Raw genomic sequence first — 15,662 nt, 5'->3', positions numbered from 1 at the left:
ACTAGTGGGGTCACAGGTCCATACGCTGAGCTTTCCTTTATTTATTTCTTTATTGCTCTCATTTTATTATTTAAAAATGCTGAGAGGTTAGAAAAGAGTCAGACCAAGTCAATGGGTCAGACTAATGTTTAACCTTAAATTAAAACCTCACAGATAAAAAGCGAGCGTACTACAGATTTCACAGCTTAAGTCCGCCGCTCCAGCCTGCCTGACAGAAGCACCAGTAGCGCCAGGGCCTAAGCGCATTCAGCACATTCCTAACTCATCCTTCGCTATTTTTTTTTTTTTTCCTTCTTAGAAGTGAAGCGGATAAAAAAAAGGTCTCAGAACTGAATAGTCTTTCTGTTTATTATTTGTCATTGATGAGCTACAGATAAGCTTCAACTTCGCTGTCAACTGAGTTAATCTGTTCAGAGCACCAGCTCCAGAGAACCAGAATCCTCCATCGGAGAATTGCCCAGCTGGTGCTATGTCAAAATTTGTAGCTCCAGAAATCAAAAAATTTGTGGCTTGGGACTATGTTGTTTTTGCAGGACTATTTATAGTATGTGCTTGCATTGGAGTCTTTTTCGCAGTTAAAGAGAGGAAAAATAAAACTTCAAAGGAATTTTTGGTGGGTGGTAGGCAGATGACATGCGGACCGATAGCTTTCTCTCTCACGACAAGCTTCATGTCAGCAGTCACCGTTTTGGGGACACCCTCGGAAGTTTATCGCTATGGGGCATCCTTTGTGCTCTTCTTCCTTTCATATGCGCTTGTCATCATTTTTACTGCCGAACTTTTTCTACCTATATTTTACAGATCTGGCATTACAAGCACTTACGAGGTAAGTAAAAATTATATATGGAAAAGGCACTATTGTAACATAAAAGTCAGTATCATGCTCATAGACATTTTTTGAGAAAAGCTCTGACAGACTTTCTGCAGTGTTTTACAGAACAAGGGTATTGATACATTAATTATTTTTAGAAATAGGTTGCATTATTCAGACTATATTGCATAACTGAAAGTGCAAATTAGGGGTCAGAGCTCTTGTTATGCATATATAGCAAAGACGGGATAAGGGCTTACACACCAGCACATAATTAAGTTACACATGGAAAATATTTAAGCCGTATCTAGATACTTTTCATCTTAGAACTACCTACTCTGCTCTGATTTAGAGACTGGGTATTAAAGACAGACCTTATGAACAAAATTCAATACTCTCAAACTTGGTCTAGATCTAGCGGTTTGGTCCAATTTACTATAAAAGTGGACTATCTGATATCTAAAATCTGAAGAGGGAGGAAGGGATAAAGAGGAAGAAGATGGTAGGTCTCTTTCAAAAAAAAAAAAGAAGTCAGGGCTGGAGAATGATTCAGAGATTCTCTAGGAAATGAAATGAATGACGGCCGAATTTTCTAGAGTTTGTTGCCTGGCATTCCTCCTGGAACACACTGTTTTCTTCATAAGACAGGTCAGCAGTTAAAATATTGTGATGTTATTGCTAGGAGCACAGTGTGCAGCCCTTATCTCCACACCCACAGGGCAGCTTTTGAGCGTTTGGGAATAGCCTTTTAATCACTTTAATCAACTGCTGCAAGTTTGGTTGCTCCTGTCTGTGGGCAGTTGCAACTAAGCAAGAATTGGATGAAGAAAGCCGGCTCAGTTCACGAAGAGCTTCCTGGTAACAGAAAGGCTGCTCACGTTCTCTAAGTCCAAACCCAAGGAGGGGTCTTTGGTCCAACAGCTCTACCTGGGTATTTGGAAATATTTCAGTTACAGATTGGAAAAAATTAAAGTTGACCATTAATTCCTATTGCCAGACCCAACTGCATTTTCTAGCCGGTTTTGGTGGAAGGTCAGAGAATGAATTATTTTTCTCATCTGAGCCACCAAAGGTGTCACTGTAGTCAGAAAGTCGCTTCAAGCATGGAGGAAAGATGATTCTGCTGGCTTCATTAATTATTTTAGAAACAAGTCAAGTTACAAAAATTAGCTATTTATTTGTATGGAAGACTGTGTGGCTTATTATGCAAGAGACACAAGAAAGATGAATGTGAACAAAACGAGTAAGAAAGAAGCTGCTCTGGCGGTACTACGCCTAGAGACTTGCAAACGAGCGAAGACTTGCACAGCCTGTGCCTGGTGTCTGCTGGGGAGCATGTGGGGCTCTGGCCCAAGGAGACACCCAGCCCACCCAAGGCTGCGTGGGAGGCTGCCACAGGGGCAGCAACGCAGGTTTAGGTTTTTTGGTCGACTCTAACAGAGAGATTCCAGGCTTAAAATCTGGGCTTTTGGAGCTAGAGATCTGCTCACCTCCACAGTGTGCGGTAATTGGGAATGCCTCTCCATGTGCAACTAAGAACCCCACTTGCCTCTCCCTGTTGATGATGTCCACATTTGGCTTTAGACTGAGACAGAGCAAGTGAAAAAGTCAGCTTAGCTCAAGCACTGTGAAAGCCTCCATGTTGTTGCTTCTCCATCTGCCTCACCGACACTTTTGTCACTATAGGAGTGAAATGATGCTACTTCTCCTAGAAGTAACCTCAAGTTTCCTCTTCATACAGTTGGAATATACTTTTGTTTGAAGTTTAAATTTCTTTTCCTTGTAGCCCCTGGGCTCTTTCAGTTATTCCTGATACTGTCATGCTCTCTTGCTCATTACTCGTAGCAGTAGTGCCAGTTGGCAGTAATTTTACTTGCATAGCAAGCTGTTACTCAGGGCAAACAGAAGGTTAATAGCTGTGTCACAGGTGCTACATGTGCAATTTACTGAGGTTCCTCTTTTTCCTAGTATTTGGAGTTAAGATTTAACAAGATTGTCCGCCTTGCTGCAACATTGATCTACATCCTGCAGACGGTAAGAAGACATTGAATCTTTGCTTACGCTAATTGCACTCATCAGTTATTTTGACGGACTAGTCTCGGACTGCATACTTTTTAACATGAGACGTTTTAATGAGTTTACTTTTTTCATAATTTTTTCACTTGGACTGTGAATGTTAAAAAGAAGGAATGGTTGCTTTCCTAACTTTTCCTTTCTAGGATTAAAGCCACTGGTTTTGTTTTCTTTGACATATGGATGTTGAGCTGAACTCTCACAGCTTCTCAAAGTTTTGGTCTCTTTATGTTGTGTTGAGAAGCCAGAGGAGCTGTACTGGGGACATTTAGTTCACCAGTTACCCATTTCTGACACTGGGATGAAGCTATCCCATGTTGCATGTGGCATCTCCTTGGAGAACACCCAGGTAGCTCCAGCCTCGTGATGGCTCCAGCGGGGACCATCTCAAAAGATGACATTAGTTATATATTTGATGGAAAGATGGGATTTGATGGGATATTGGAAGACAGTTCTTTCTACATTAATTCCAGTTTATTAATTCCAAAACCTTTAGCAATAGATTTGAATGCTTATTGACTTCCAGGCTTTATTTCTCCCTCAGTTCTGTCATAACACACACATGAAGTGCACTGAGTCAGCTACCTTGAAAGGCTTTGAATAGAAAAATAGAAGATCAATTTCCAAGATCAATGCAACTTATTTCTATATCATTGTTTGTGTTTTCTTGAGAGCTCCTCTTTCTATTTGACTAGAATATTTTTGTAATCTAGTCATCTTAACAATGGGTCAAATAAGTAATATCAAGACAGATAACGGTCCTTCCATCAGAAAGGTTTTATAAAGACCGAAACAGAAACCCATATACAATACAAGCTGATCTAAAGAGACTCCTAGATCTGGTATTTTTCTCTCTAATCCCCGCTCTAAATAAAAGCCTTATCACTGAGCACTCACATACATGTTTTTGTAATGAACATTTTCTCCTTCAGATCCTTTACACAGGAATAGTGGTTTATGCTCCATCGCTGGCACTCAACCAAGGTGAGTTCCCATGCTTCACTACATGGCTACCCCACATAACCACACCACAAGACAATCACAATAAATGAAGTGAGGAAAATGGATGAAGAAGTCTAAAACAAACAAACAAAAAATTCTAGTGTTCTGTAAGAAGGTTTTTGCCTGCACCTCGTAGCTCAGTGTTTCTGACCCCCCAGATCAACCTTGCACACCAGTACATTAGTAGGAGCCCCACATTTGCTATTCTGCTCTCCTTTGCACTCAGTAACCACCCAAAGAGGTTAGCAATGAACAATTTCTCAACATCCTGACAGAGTCCACAGTACAAGCCGACGATCCAAGACCGTATTCTGTACTTTGACACCCCCCTTCCCTATCTCCCGTGTTCAGGTTCCCATGGGCATAACTCCATTCCCTGTTGCTGGAGCTGGATGCTGTGCTGCTCTCCACACACTTCTTTAATTAATCTACACAAACCAGGCATACAGTATCCTTCATGACAGATGGGATTAGACATTTTACTGCCAGAAGGAATAAGGAATCACCACGGCTCAACTCCTGATTTCACCAAAATCAACTGGGAAGAGACTGAGAGGCTCTTTTCATTGTTTGTCATCCAAGTTGCATCCAGTTTGTCCAACCCCACCTCTCACACAGCGCCGAGCTTCCTTCCACTGGAGCTCAACTGAATTTTATGTGACAATTCATGGTTGTTATTAGGCCATGCTAACTTTGCTCATAAGAGAACCCTGACAAATAGATTTGCCCTTACAAACCATGCCCAGTGGGAGAGACTTCAATATCAGCCAAATAAAAATTTGTACATCTCATATAAAGTAACTTCATGAATAAAATGAACGTGAAAAATTGTTTTAATGCAGCACACTGTAGTGTTAAACTATTCCTAGTTGCAGGGAATGGAGCTTAGTTTGAGGCAGAACTTTTTCTTCAGATTCTCTGGAAATCTCCAAAGAACTTGATTTCTCAAGAGAAAATTCTGGACTAAAAACAGAAGGAAAGCATTACTTTTAAAGCCGTGTCCCATAGGAATGATATTTTTGCTTTGCATAATTATTCTTCTTACGTATTACTTTTGCACACTTGAAAGTTAGCTAAATCCAGTTTGCAAGAAAACAACAATGCAAAACAGTATCCAGTAAATTCAGAAACCTGAACAATCCAGCAAAGCTCCTAATCGACACACAAGATGAAAATTCGTAATTAATCCCATCCTTCTCAGGCTAAAGGATCACAGCTTTTTTGTTACCACCCAGATGCCCTACCCCGGTTTCGCTAACCATTTGGTTTCCTTTGGTTTCACAGTCACCGGATTTGATCTCTGGGCCTCTGTGGTTGCAACAGGAATTGTCTGCACTTTCTATTGCACTCTGGTACGTAACAGGCATAACCGAACAGCTGGAACACAGACCGGTAATTCAACCACTCCTCACACGTGACAGGCTACTGCAGAAAGGCGGCTTCTAAATACAGTCCAAGTGACTGAAGTTTAAACCAGCAGAACATAGAGATAAATTTATTTTGGACTCTGTGGTATAAGTAAGTCTATTTGGAGAAAAAAAGAATTTCCTCTCAAATCCTCTGCTGTATGTCTCAAGGTTTAAACCAGACAGCTTGAGGCAGAGTCCAGATAAGGAGGCAATAACCTTCCCCTGCCATACGACATCTTTTGAGAAGGTGGTGATTCGTATCTTTTACAAGTTATAGACTGAAAAACACTATAATGAAAAATCTGCCTCAGATCAAGAACAGAGCGATAAAACCTAGGAAGGACAATCAACAGGTCATAGAGACCTTTGCTTCCGAGTGGAAGCAACAGGAGTCTCCGGACTACAAATCAGGCAAACATCGCAGTGGAAGCGGCAGAGCCCTGGGGCTCGGGACACAGCCTAACTTCTGTCACTGTTTCCACTAAGTAATTTCTTCCATATTTCAGCCCACCCTTGTTGAACACACTTACTACGTCACTTTAGCACAGACCTGATCAAATAGGAAAGTAGCTGTGGAAGAGAGCTGGAGTGCAGACTTTCTGGTGTTAATTCTCTGTGTTATTTGTGGACCACCGGACTCCGAGAAGTGCGCAGAGTGCCACGGGAAGTACGAACACAGGCCAGCTTGTGTTCCATATCATGATATGTTCTTCAAATGCATATAAAGGAGGCAGGGAAAAAAAAAAAAGCGCATTTAGCTAGAGGTCAAATATTCTCCTATGACTGTGGACAAACTGTTTGGAGTCTGTGTCATTTTCTGACCTGCAAAAATACAGCCTTCATGGGAGAATACACAGTTTAAGAGTCCTGATTTGCTAGATGCTGTACATACAGCTCATGAGCTCCTGAAAGAAGGGATCTTTCTACCTTTTGCTGTACTTCAACAACAGGAAAGAAGATGGGAGCATATAGTTTCTGTTTGTTTTAGGGAGGATTAAAAGCTGTTGTCTGGACAGACGCATTTCAAATGATTGTCATGGTGGCTGGCTTCATGACAGTTTTGATTCGAGGAACTACTCTGAACGGTGGATCGGCCAAGGTCTGGAAAGAAGCCTATGAAGGATCACGACTAAACATATTTGAGTAAGAAACAAATGGTGCAAACCTTTTCTTTTTGTGTGTTTAATGTTCAGAAACCCTACCCTCACTCCTCCAGAAATACTCAGACTTGTTATTATACTACTGGTGAACAACCTCGGTGACTCAGAGAAGTCCATTCCCTATTTCTTCAGTTCTTGGGAATGCAGCTGACCTTCAGGAGAGCTTACCTCTTGTTTCTGTTACCCTCTTTGAAGAAATCAAAGCCCTGCTGAACTGAAAGGGAGCTTTGCCATTTTTATTTCTGCAGCTACAAACGCAGCCCAATTATTCCTTGCGATTGTCTATTACATCTTTCATTTTCTAGTCATAAAACTGAAGCTTCATTTTAAGCACACTCACCACAGCAGCAAGCAACAGTGCACCAGTTCACTGGGATAGCAAACTGACCTTCCTTTGGCTGTTCGTGGCCTTGACTGAAAAAGTTCATTGATCAAGGCAAGTCACTGACAGAATCTAGCAGCAAGGTCAACTGTTATCTGCTAAACCTATCGAGATGAGCAGAATTGCAAAGACGATAGATGCAAGGCAGAAAGATGTACTGAGTTAGAATTACTGAGTAATGAAATTTCACTGTTAAAAAAAGACAACACTGCAGCTGAAGCAATTTCATGTAAAGGAAAGAACACATCATAATGATGTAAGTAAGAGTTTGGAGGATTTTTAGAGTTAGAAAGTGGCTTTGCTTCTGGCAGAGGACGGGGTCCCAGGCAGGATGGCTCTCAGATCTGTTGCTGCAATATGACACAGAACTGAAATCTGAGCATAAAAAGCCTTATAAATGCAATTTACCTCAATTAATTGGTCCTTTAACTGAGTCTACATGATATACATTTATCCTGACTTGATAGTAACATGTTCCAACATAAAAGTAAAAAAGCTTCCAAACCTAAACACGTTAGATGTTGTCTGTGCTGGAAAACAGGATTACCAATGCAGTACTTGTGATTCAGAGGATAGGGCATACCAGGTATTTCTGCCAGATCACCTGCCTCTTGCTAAATAAATGTGCATTTAAATAAGCGAACTGAATTGCTTTTCTCTGTTCTAGCTTTGATATAGATCCTCTGAGACGACATACCTTCTGGACAATTGTTATCGGGGGAACCTTCACGTGGCTGGGGATCTATGGAGTTAATCAGTCCACAATACAGAGATGTATTTCTTGCAAATCGGAAAAGCACGCTAAACTGTAAGTTACCTGTCATTAACCTATTTTAGCAATCAAACGTACTGAGGTGGAATTATACTAACAGTTTGTCAGTTATATTAAATAAATATCGGAATCCCATTGGGTGGTAGTAAGCTAATTTCACCCTGAGAGTCTTACTCCCTCTGTCCCTAAAGGACACAAGTAAATGCAGAAAGAAAAACAGGCAGCCATCCATCTCTTGCAGTTTATTAATTTGAGGTCAGGCTGCCAAATTAATCCTCAGAAGCACAAGCATCTGGAAAAGATGCCCACAAAGAAGTTGTCCTATCTACAGCTTTATTGGAAGTGTATTTATGTTGTATTGTATTAAAATTGGTTATTGAGTTAATGGGGCACTATAGTACAAGTCAAGATCTAAATCAAATGAAATCAGTAAGTTAAACCTCTAAAGCAGAAGAATAATAGTTAGAATCAACGGCAAAGAACCACATGAAACTTCAAAATGCAGACATATAGGTCCCCAGCTCGCTACCTTCCTTAAATTCTGTGTTAGTGTGTGCATAGCCAGACACGTTTTACTAAACAACCAGATTTTTTCCTGTGCCTAGTGCTAACTGCTTGCTCACTTGGCTAAAGCACAGAGGTGGTAATTTTCTCCTTCAGTTAGCTTTTTTGCTAGCTGCAATCATACTCCTTTTTCTTCACGTCATGACGGATTATATGAATTTATCCTGTTGAAATTCAGTCTCTGAAAAATGTTTGGAATCACAACAGTGAGAACATCACTAGTAACAAGCCCTGAAAGACCTTCGAGTCCCAGTAGCACAGCTCTGAACTGGAACTGGCCCTATGAGACCTTGTGTAAGGTGACTGCCAAACACGGTGTAGGCTACGTGAAGTCTGGCAGCCCTCAGGAACTACAGGGTTACTGAACCTCAGCCACACCACCTTCCCAGCGGACACCGTCACCCACATCTATTTCATGGACTACTGAAAAAAAAACCCCAAGTGTGTTACTTGGCACGGCAGCATTGCAGCCACGACAGAATCCATGCAAAACTACACTCTGCGTGGCTTAAAGGCAGAGCAGTAACAACAACTCCTGACAGATAAAATCCTGCTCTTATAGGGGACAAGAGGGACAGACCCAATGCTCGGTGTGGCCTGTTCTGCCTACAAATTACTGGTCTTGGATCAGCCTCTTCCAGCTGTAGAGAATTACTTAGAACCTTCCCCCAGAGCATAAAGAGGCAGTATATTTTCATGCCTTTTAAAATCAGCATCACACACAATTTCTTATCCTGGTGATGTCTTTAAGAGATTATATAGCTAGCTTTGATCAGGTATCTCTCTAAAAAGTTAGAAATAACTAACTCGTAACAGCTTTTCTACATCTATTTTGTATTAAACAGCTTCTCTCCTTTGTTCTAGGGCACTTTACCTGAATTTATTGGGTCTTTGGATAGTCCTGGTGTGTGCCGTGTTTTGTGGTTTGGTGATGCACTCTCACTACAAGAGCTGTGACCCCTGGACTGCTGGTTTCATTTCAGCACCTGATCAGGTACAGATACCCATTATTACAATTAGGAGCTTCTTTGGGCCCAGACATAGCACGTCTAGAGACAGTTCAAATTTTGTGGGATGCTTTATGTCCTTTCAGCGCTCAGGCACCAAGGTGGTTGCCAAATCAGGGCTAGAATATATCTATTCTGGCACTGCCGCGGCACTAATGTGATTTTTTGCCAAACGACATCCCCTTTGCTCAAAATCTGACACCTCATGTTCAGTGGAACAAAACCAGAATTCAGCAGCATGCTCAGAAGCAGCTACTTCTCTTCCATTACCCAGGAAAATCTTAATTGCTTGTGTTGCTCTTTTGCTCCTTCCACCCCAGCTCACGCCGTATTTTGTTATGGACATTTTTTCTTCGATGCCAGGAGTCCCGGGACTGTTTGTCGCCTGTGCATTCAGTGGAACGCTAAGGTCTGTGAATCTGCAATGACATTTTAGCTGAGTACCAGAGATTTCTTCAGGACCCAGCAGGAGGTCAAAACACGAAACGCTAAGAAAAGCCCAGCTGTTTTTCCTAGCACATTCTAGGCAGCAGCAGTAGTGCTTTGCTGAGTACATTGTGTTTATGCCAAAGACTAGCTCCACTTCTCCAGTAGCTTTTTATCCCAAATATGTTTTAGAATAACATTATCAATATAGACAAATGGGTAGGAAAAAACTGAGCTCAGCTTCCTAAAATACCTTTGGAGCTGCTTATGGTGAAATTGCCTTTTCTTAACCCGACTGCCACAGAATCACAGTTAGAGAGCTTTTCAGCAAGCCTATCCGCACACGAAGCAGAATTAGACTAGGAAGACAGATGTCTGAGCAGAGAAGTTTTACAAACTCTGTTCTTCAGGGAGGTGCTGCATGTCATTGTAGTTTCTACCCTCTACAGGCCAAACATCAACACTTCACACGACATCAGAAAGAGAGAAGAATCAAATTCACAGTGACATTATTCAAATGCCAGAGTCACATCTCCAACAGGCTGCTTCTAAAGACTCTTAGCTGTAGAAGCAGCAAGATAGAGCTACCAAAAGAGAAAGACGGGGTGGGGAGGGAAGCATAAAAGGCACTGGCTGCTCCTGGCAGGAGACTACAAGAACAGAGGCTAACTAAACACTGTGCTGTAGGTATTGCCACTGCCACGTTGTCACAACAAATCCACAGAGATAGTACTTGCCAAATATAGGTTAACTCACCTAGCTAAAAGTCCGACTATTCCTGTTCCATATTTTTGAGCTAAGAGAGAAAATAGAACAGACACTTTGTGGCAGAACAGGGTATCACCAGCGGTCACTGTACATCCTTTGATGTGTAAGAGAGCAATATGTTTATCCTGGAACAATTCTATATTTTGAAGGTCTTTGCAGCTTGGTAGGCTAAAGGGTCAATCAGGATGAGTTTCTATCTTGTTCTGGGCTAGCATTTAGCAGGGCCCCTAGCAACCGCAGGAGGGACAGAAACCTCACAAGCATCACCATTATACATGAAAAATACTCTTCAAGCACTGTACATTTTATAGTATTAATGCTGAACGAGAGCCAGCATTTCTCTATCAATACAACTTTAGTTCAGGTTATATTGTGTCCTATTAACGTTCTTCTCCATTTACACAGCACGGTAGCTGCCAGCATCAATGCTTTAGCAACTGTTACCTTTGAAGACTTGGTCAAGAAAGGTTTCCCAAATGTCTCCGAGAAGATGAGCACATGGATTAGCAAAGGCTTATGTAGGTACCCCTGATGGGATCCATTTGTTTAACAGCAAAGGTGTCCATCTCCCCAGGTGCTATTACTACAGGAGAAAAGCAGGCAGGATTTTACATACTCTGAGCCTTGATAGTCTCAGACTCTCAGTTGACTCTGAGAGCACTTCTGTGAGCAGTGAAGACCAATGTCTAGAGACACTCATTCAGAAACAGAGCCAGGACCTAGAAAGATAATTTTTACCTCTGAAAGCAAGGCATGCTAGCAAATAAGATGAGTTTTGGTAGACTTTACTCAAGACTGCTACATACAGAGTTTTGTCTACCACAAAGTTAAAATTGTTGTCAAAGGAAGAAAGCCATGTTGTTTATCATTGCTCAATTTATTCATCAGATTATTTTAAAAGTGTTATTTCAAGGCAAGAGAAACTGAGACATTTCTACATGAGGCATAACTTCTATACTTATTTCATTGCTAAGTTCTGCTTCAAAAGAAAACCCAACCAAGCAGAAACCCAACAAGACTTCCTGCAAGATGCTGCTGGGTACTTAATGGTCTGCTTTAAACATCAAAGCCCAAAGTGCAAATTCCTCCATGCTGTCTGGTCACTTTTAAGACACCAGGTGAATTAGAAATCATCCACACTATTAACCAGCACTGACAACCTCCCCGCCTGATCTTTTCCAGGTATATTATACGGCATCCTGTGCACTTCGATGGCTGCAGCGGCATCGCTGCTGGGAGGAATTGTGCAGGTATCTCATGCTTCAGAAATGCAGCGAACTGACCACGAATGAAGAGAAATGCAACGAATGTTTGAACTGAACAATGAATGCTGACATCCCTGGGGACTGCTAGATTACCTGAACAATTTCTGTGGACACTCTACCGAGAGGAATAACTGGGGGGGGAGGGGAATAAAAAAAATATCCCTCAACTTCTTCCTTATTTACTCACTGTTGGGAAGTGATACTGAGTGTGATTCTCTCTTTAATTGTGCACTGAAATCACTGTTGGTCCTTTCTCCCTCACCACTTCCCACTGAAAATTACAGGCCGAAACCACAACTGTGCACATTCCCTCCAGCTGCTACACTAAGCTCCTGCCTCTTCTCTGCATCCACAGGCTTCCCTCTCCATCCACGGAATGTGCGGGGGACCCATGCTGGGAATATTTACCCTGGGAATTGTGTTTCCTTGTGCTAACTGGAAGGTAAGAAAAAAATACTTATTTAAAAGAAAATATCTTGATGTTGTTTGGTTAAAACTCCTTCTTGAAAATTGTTTGGTTTTTTTAGATTTAGTTCCCAGGCTGCTTTTCAGATTTAGAGCCTGACAGAGCCCAAGAACTGTTTAGAGGTCCCTTTTCACCAACTCTACCCAACTGTGGAATAATTGATGATTAGATCCACATGAGGGTTTTTTAAAAAGGACTTTTATCTCTGCATTTCTTCTCTTTCGTTCAAGAGAAAAAAATATTCAGCACTCGCCCCAACCTATGTTCACCTTGGGATGCACAGAAAGATTTCAATTGCTCTGCCTTTGCTAACTTAGGCAAAACACAACCTGAGCTCGTTTCTTATCGCCTCACGAGCAGTCCCACCACATTTACCCAGAAGTAAAACTAAACTCTGTATTGCGGTTTTGATGATCACAGTTTTGCTTCGACTCTTGTTACTGGAGAGCAATAAATCAGCATGTTTTTTACCTCGGTCGAGAGAGAACAGAACTGCTTTACACTGACAGAGACCGTAACCAGTTATAGGCTGCTCCTGCCAAACTCACAGGCAGAGACAAGCACCTCCCACCCATCACCTTTAACATTTTCTTTCCGTCCCTGTTGAGGGTGCTATCGGCGGCCTCTTGGCTGGGATCACCTTAGCTTTTTGGGCTGGCACTGGCTCTTTCATTTACCCTGCACCACCGACAAAGTCCGTTCCTCTGCACCTGTCGACTCTCAACTGCACGCTGGCTAACAGCACCGAGGCGCTGACGACGGGGGCTCCCGCGGCGGCTCCCGACAGGTATTTTCCCCATCATTACCACCGGAGCCTGCTTTCTGGCACAGCGTGCAGCCCCAGCGTGCAGCCCCAACCTGCAGCCGGTCACTGGGCTGGGAGCACGGACGGCTGCCAGGTCCCACGCCGACTGCAGCGTGGGCTGCACTTTGCTGGCACAGTCGAGAGACAGCACGAACATACCCATTCGGCATCACTAGCTGCTTCTTCCCCTGTTGTTGCCTCTTCCCAGGCCTTTGCTGGCAGACACCTTGTACTCCCTGTCCTACCTGTACTTCAGTACCATCGGCTGCCTAGGCTGTGCCATCGCAGGGCTGCTGATCAGCTTTATAACAGGTTGGTGTTCTATATATATATAAATTCCTTTGCACAAGAATATGACTCGCCTGTTAAAAGAGCTTCCAAGAAGTCCAGCAAGCAGCTCATGAGACACAGACTCAGGAGAAGGCAGCGGGCTCCGATCCTGCTCCCCCCCCACCTCCTGGTCTGAGGCTCCCAAGGCTCACACCTAGTTTTCCCACAGACTTATGTATCAGTATTTTCTCCTTTCAGGACCTAGTAAAGGAGAAGATATCCCACCCGAGCTAATTAAGCCAGTCTGCAACCTGTTTTGCTTTTGGTCCAAAAGACTCCAGACTCTCCTGTGGTGCGGCGTGCGGCACGACAGCTCAGAGGTGAGAGCGTGAGCCCACCAACTCTGCCCCACCAGGGCCTGGGAGCAGTGGGTGCATATGCACGCACGTACGGGAGGGCAAGGTCCACGCAGAGAGCAGACTGTCTTTCAGCAATCACTTTCTAAAGTTACGCAAGGGATGGTGCATAGGCACCAGAGACTGGAAATGAGACGAGCCAAGCCTTCCCGCTCAGCGTTAGTCAGTAATAGGTCACCCATTCCCTGTTAGTGCAGCACACAGGGACTCAGGTTCTCTGGAGACAAACAGCCCTTGGCATGGCCAGCAGCCCATGAAACTGGGGCTGACCTCCCTCTCCCTGCCCTCCTCGCTCCGGCATCTGAGCGGGGAAAAAACCGCACTTTCCACTCCAGGCAGGAGTTCTCCAAGCTACTGCCTCCTCCCACCTAGCACGTGGAGAAAGACTTTAGCACTCACCCGTCCACGAAGCTCTCCTGCTGCTGCTGCCATCCACACCTCCAGACCCAGCAGAGCTTCTCCCTCTGTCCAGGGTTTCTCCTCTCCAGCTGTCTCAGGGCTCCATAGCTCGTTAGCAAGCCATAAACTACAAGCACCTTATTTTCTTGCACCGTTGCAACAGTTTGTAGAGAATCGACGTGGCTCCACCTTAGCTAGGTTTAGAAAAGAGACATAGAGCAATATGTATGTTTTTAGCTCCTGTAGAGTACTCTACATGTACCTTTAAATCTTGAAAGTAATCTTTCAGCTGCACAGCTCAGTATTTGGTGATAACCTGGAAGCGGTCCCTCCATCCAGCTTGCATTAAGTTTGAGGTTAAAGTTGACAGTTTAATTTGGAGAACAGCTGTGGCTCCAGATTTGCTTCAGCTGTTTCACTTGGCTTTTAGGTGCTCAGCACAGACTTCATCTAGAACTTTCCTGGAGGACAAAAAAAATCTCAATAAAAGCAGTTAAAAAAATGTCACATACACATTTATCCCCTTATATTTGCTTAAAATGTAGAATAACAACATGAATCAAGAAGTTGCAGCGTGCAAGCGTAGGCCAGATGATAAGCCAATCCACTAAAATGCAGATAAAGATTCAAATGAAAACCTAAATTTAAGTGATTTGGAATGCACTGAGGGCACATTTCAAGAGTTTTACATGAACAGAATCGTGAGAAGATGTTCTTGTTGCTTTTCCAAAGACTTTCCATAGGGGAAGTGGTCTTGTATGGAGTGGACACGCACTAAAGAGTGCCTGTTTCTGGGTCTGAGAGTCATTTTATGAAGTAATTCCTCAGATTTATATGAAAGGATGTCAAAATGCAACAAGACACCCTTTAAGCAAAGCAAAAAAAGCAGTGAATACAGGCTTCAAAGTAATAGGGTATTTTCTTTCTTTTTTTCAGGTGGACTTTGAACAAAATCTGCCTAATGTTCTTGCAAATAGAACAGACGACACCTCCAAGAACGATATCAACAGAGAAAACAAATGCCATTTCCCTGGTTACAATCCTGAGGAAAAATCCTATACTAATACGAGCAGAGAATCTCGCCTCTAGAAGCTGAGGGACAAGGGACATTTAATCAAATGTTATTTCTCCAGCTTCAGAAATGAAGGGCTCTCTTTATCGCATTTACCAGCTTGTAGATGACCCAGAGGGAACAATTGCTCTCTATAGCAATAAAGGCCAGATTTTTATTTATGAACTGCGTGACAGACCTGGGAAATTATTGGACAACGGGGTTTTGGCAGCACTGGTATTCCAGAAGAAAAGTTTCATGGATCTTGTTGTGGAAGCTGCTGCTCGGAAGCAGCTGCAACGCATCGGTGTCACATGCCCTGTTCCGTACCTAGTCATTGAAGGGAAACGAGCAGAGGTGAACTTGAGATAAAACAAGACTTTGGATAAGCTTCTGAGGTCTCTCACTGAGACGAGACTGTGAACTGCCCTCGGATGGAGGGGAGAGGAGGGAGGTCAGGCTGCGGTAGTCTCTGCCTATTCCCAGCTATCACAAAAAGCCTCCTCACAGGAACATTGTACAGACCAGACCGGTCTTTTAGTGACAGAGTTAATCATGTTTGCCTCCTCTGTGGAACTCGTATATCTTTATAACATCTTACTGTAAAAGCTATAGG

The 15,662-nt window shown here is 43.0% G+C and overlaps 1 protein-coding gene across 1 annotated transcript; it reads left to right on the top strand.

The window, feature by feature from the left end:
* Positions 1-469: 469 nt before the first annotated feature.
* Positions 470-15,084, top strand: SLC5A12 (solute carrier family 5 member 12). Its single transcript, XM_009936016.2, has 15 exons — positions 470-826; positions 2,780-2,845; positions 3,817-3,868; positions 5,171-5,238; positions 6,284-6,438; positions 7,505-7,645; positions 9,038-9,167; positions 9,501-9,589; positions 10,780-10,892; positions 11,557-11,624; positions 11,995-12,081; positions 12,714-12,892; positions 13,119-13,222; positions 13,439-13,560; positions 14,932-15,084. The coding sequence occupies exons 1-15, from the start codon at positions 470-472 to the stop codon at positions 15,082-15,084; spliced, it is 1,884 nt and encodes a 627-aa protein (XP_009934318.2).
* Positions 15,085-15,662: the final 578 nt, after the last annotated feature.

This window comes from Opisthocomus hoazin, chromosome 7, assembly GCF_030867145.1.
Source record: "Opisthocomus hoazin isolate bOpiHoa1 chromosome 7, bOpiHoa1.hap1, whole genome shotgun sequence".
Classification (NCBI taxonomy): Eukaryota; Metazoa; Chordata; class Aves; order Opisthocomiformes; family Opisthocomidae; genus Opisthocomus; species Opisthocomus hoazin.
The sequence above is the reverse complement of the archived record's forward strand: the minus strand, read 5'-3'. Positions and strand labels throughout refer to the sequence as shown.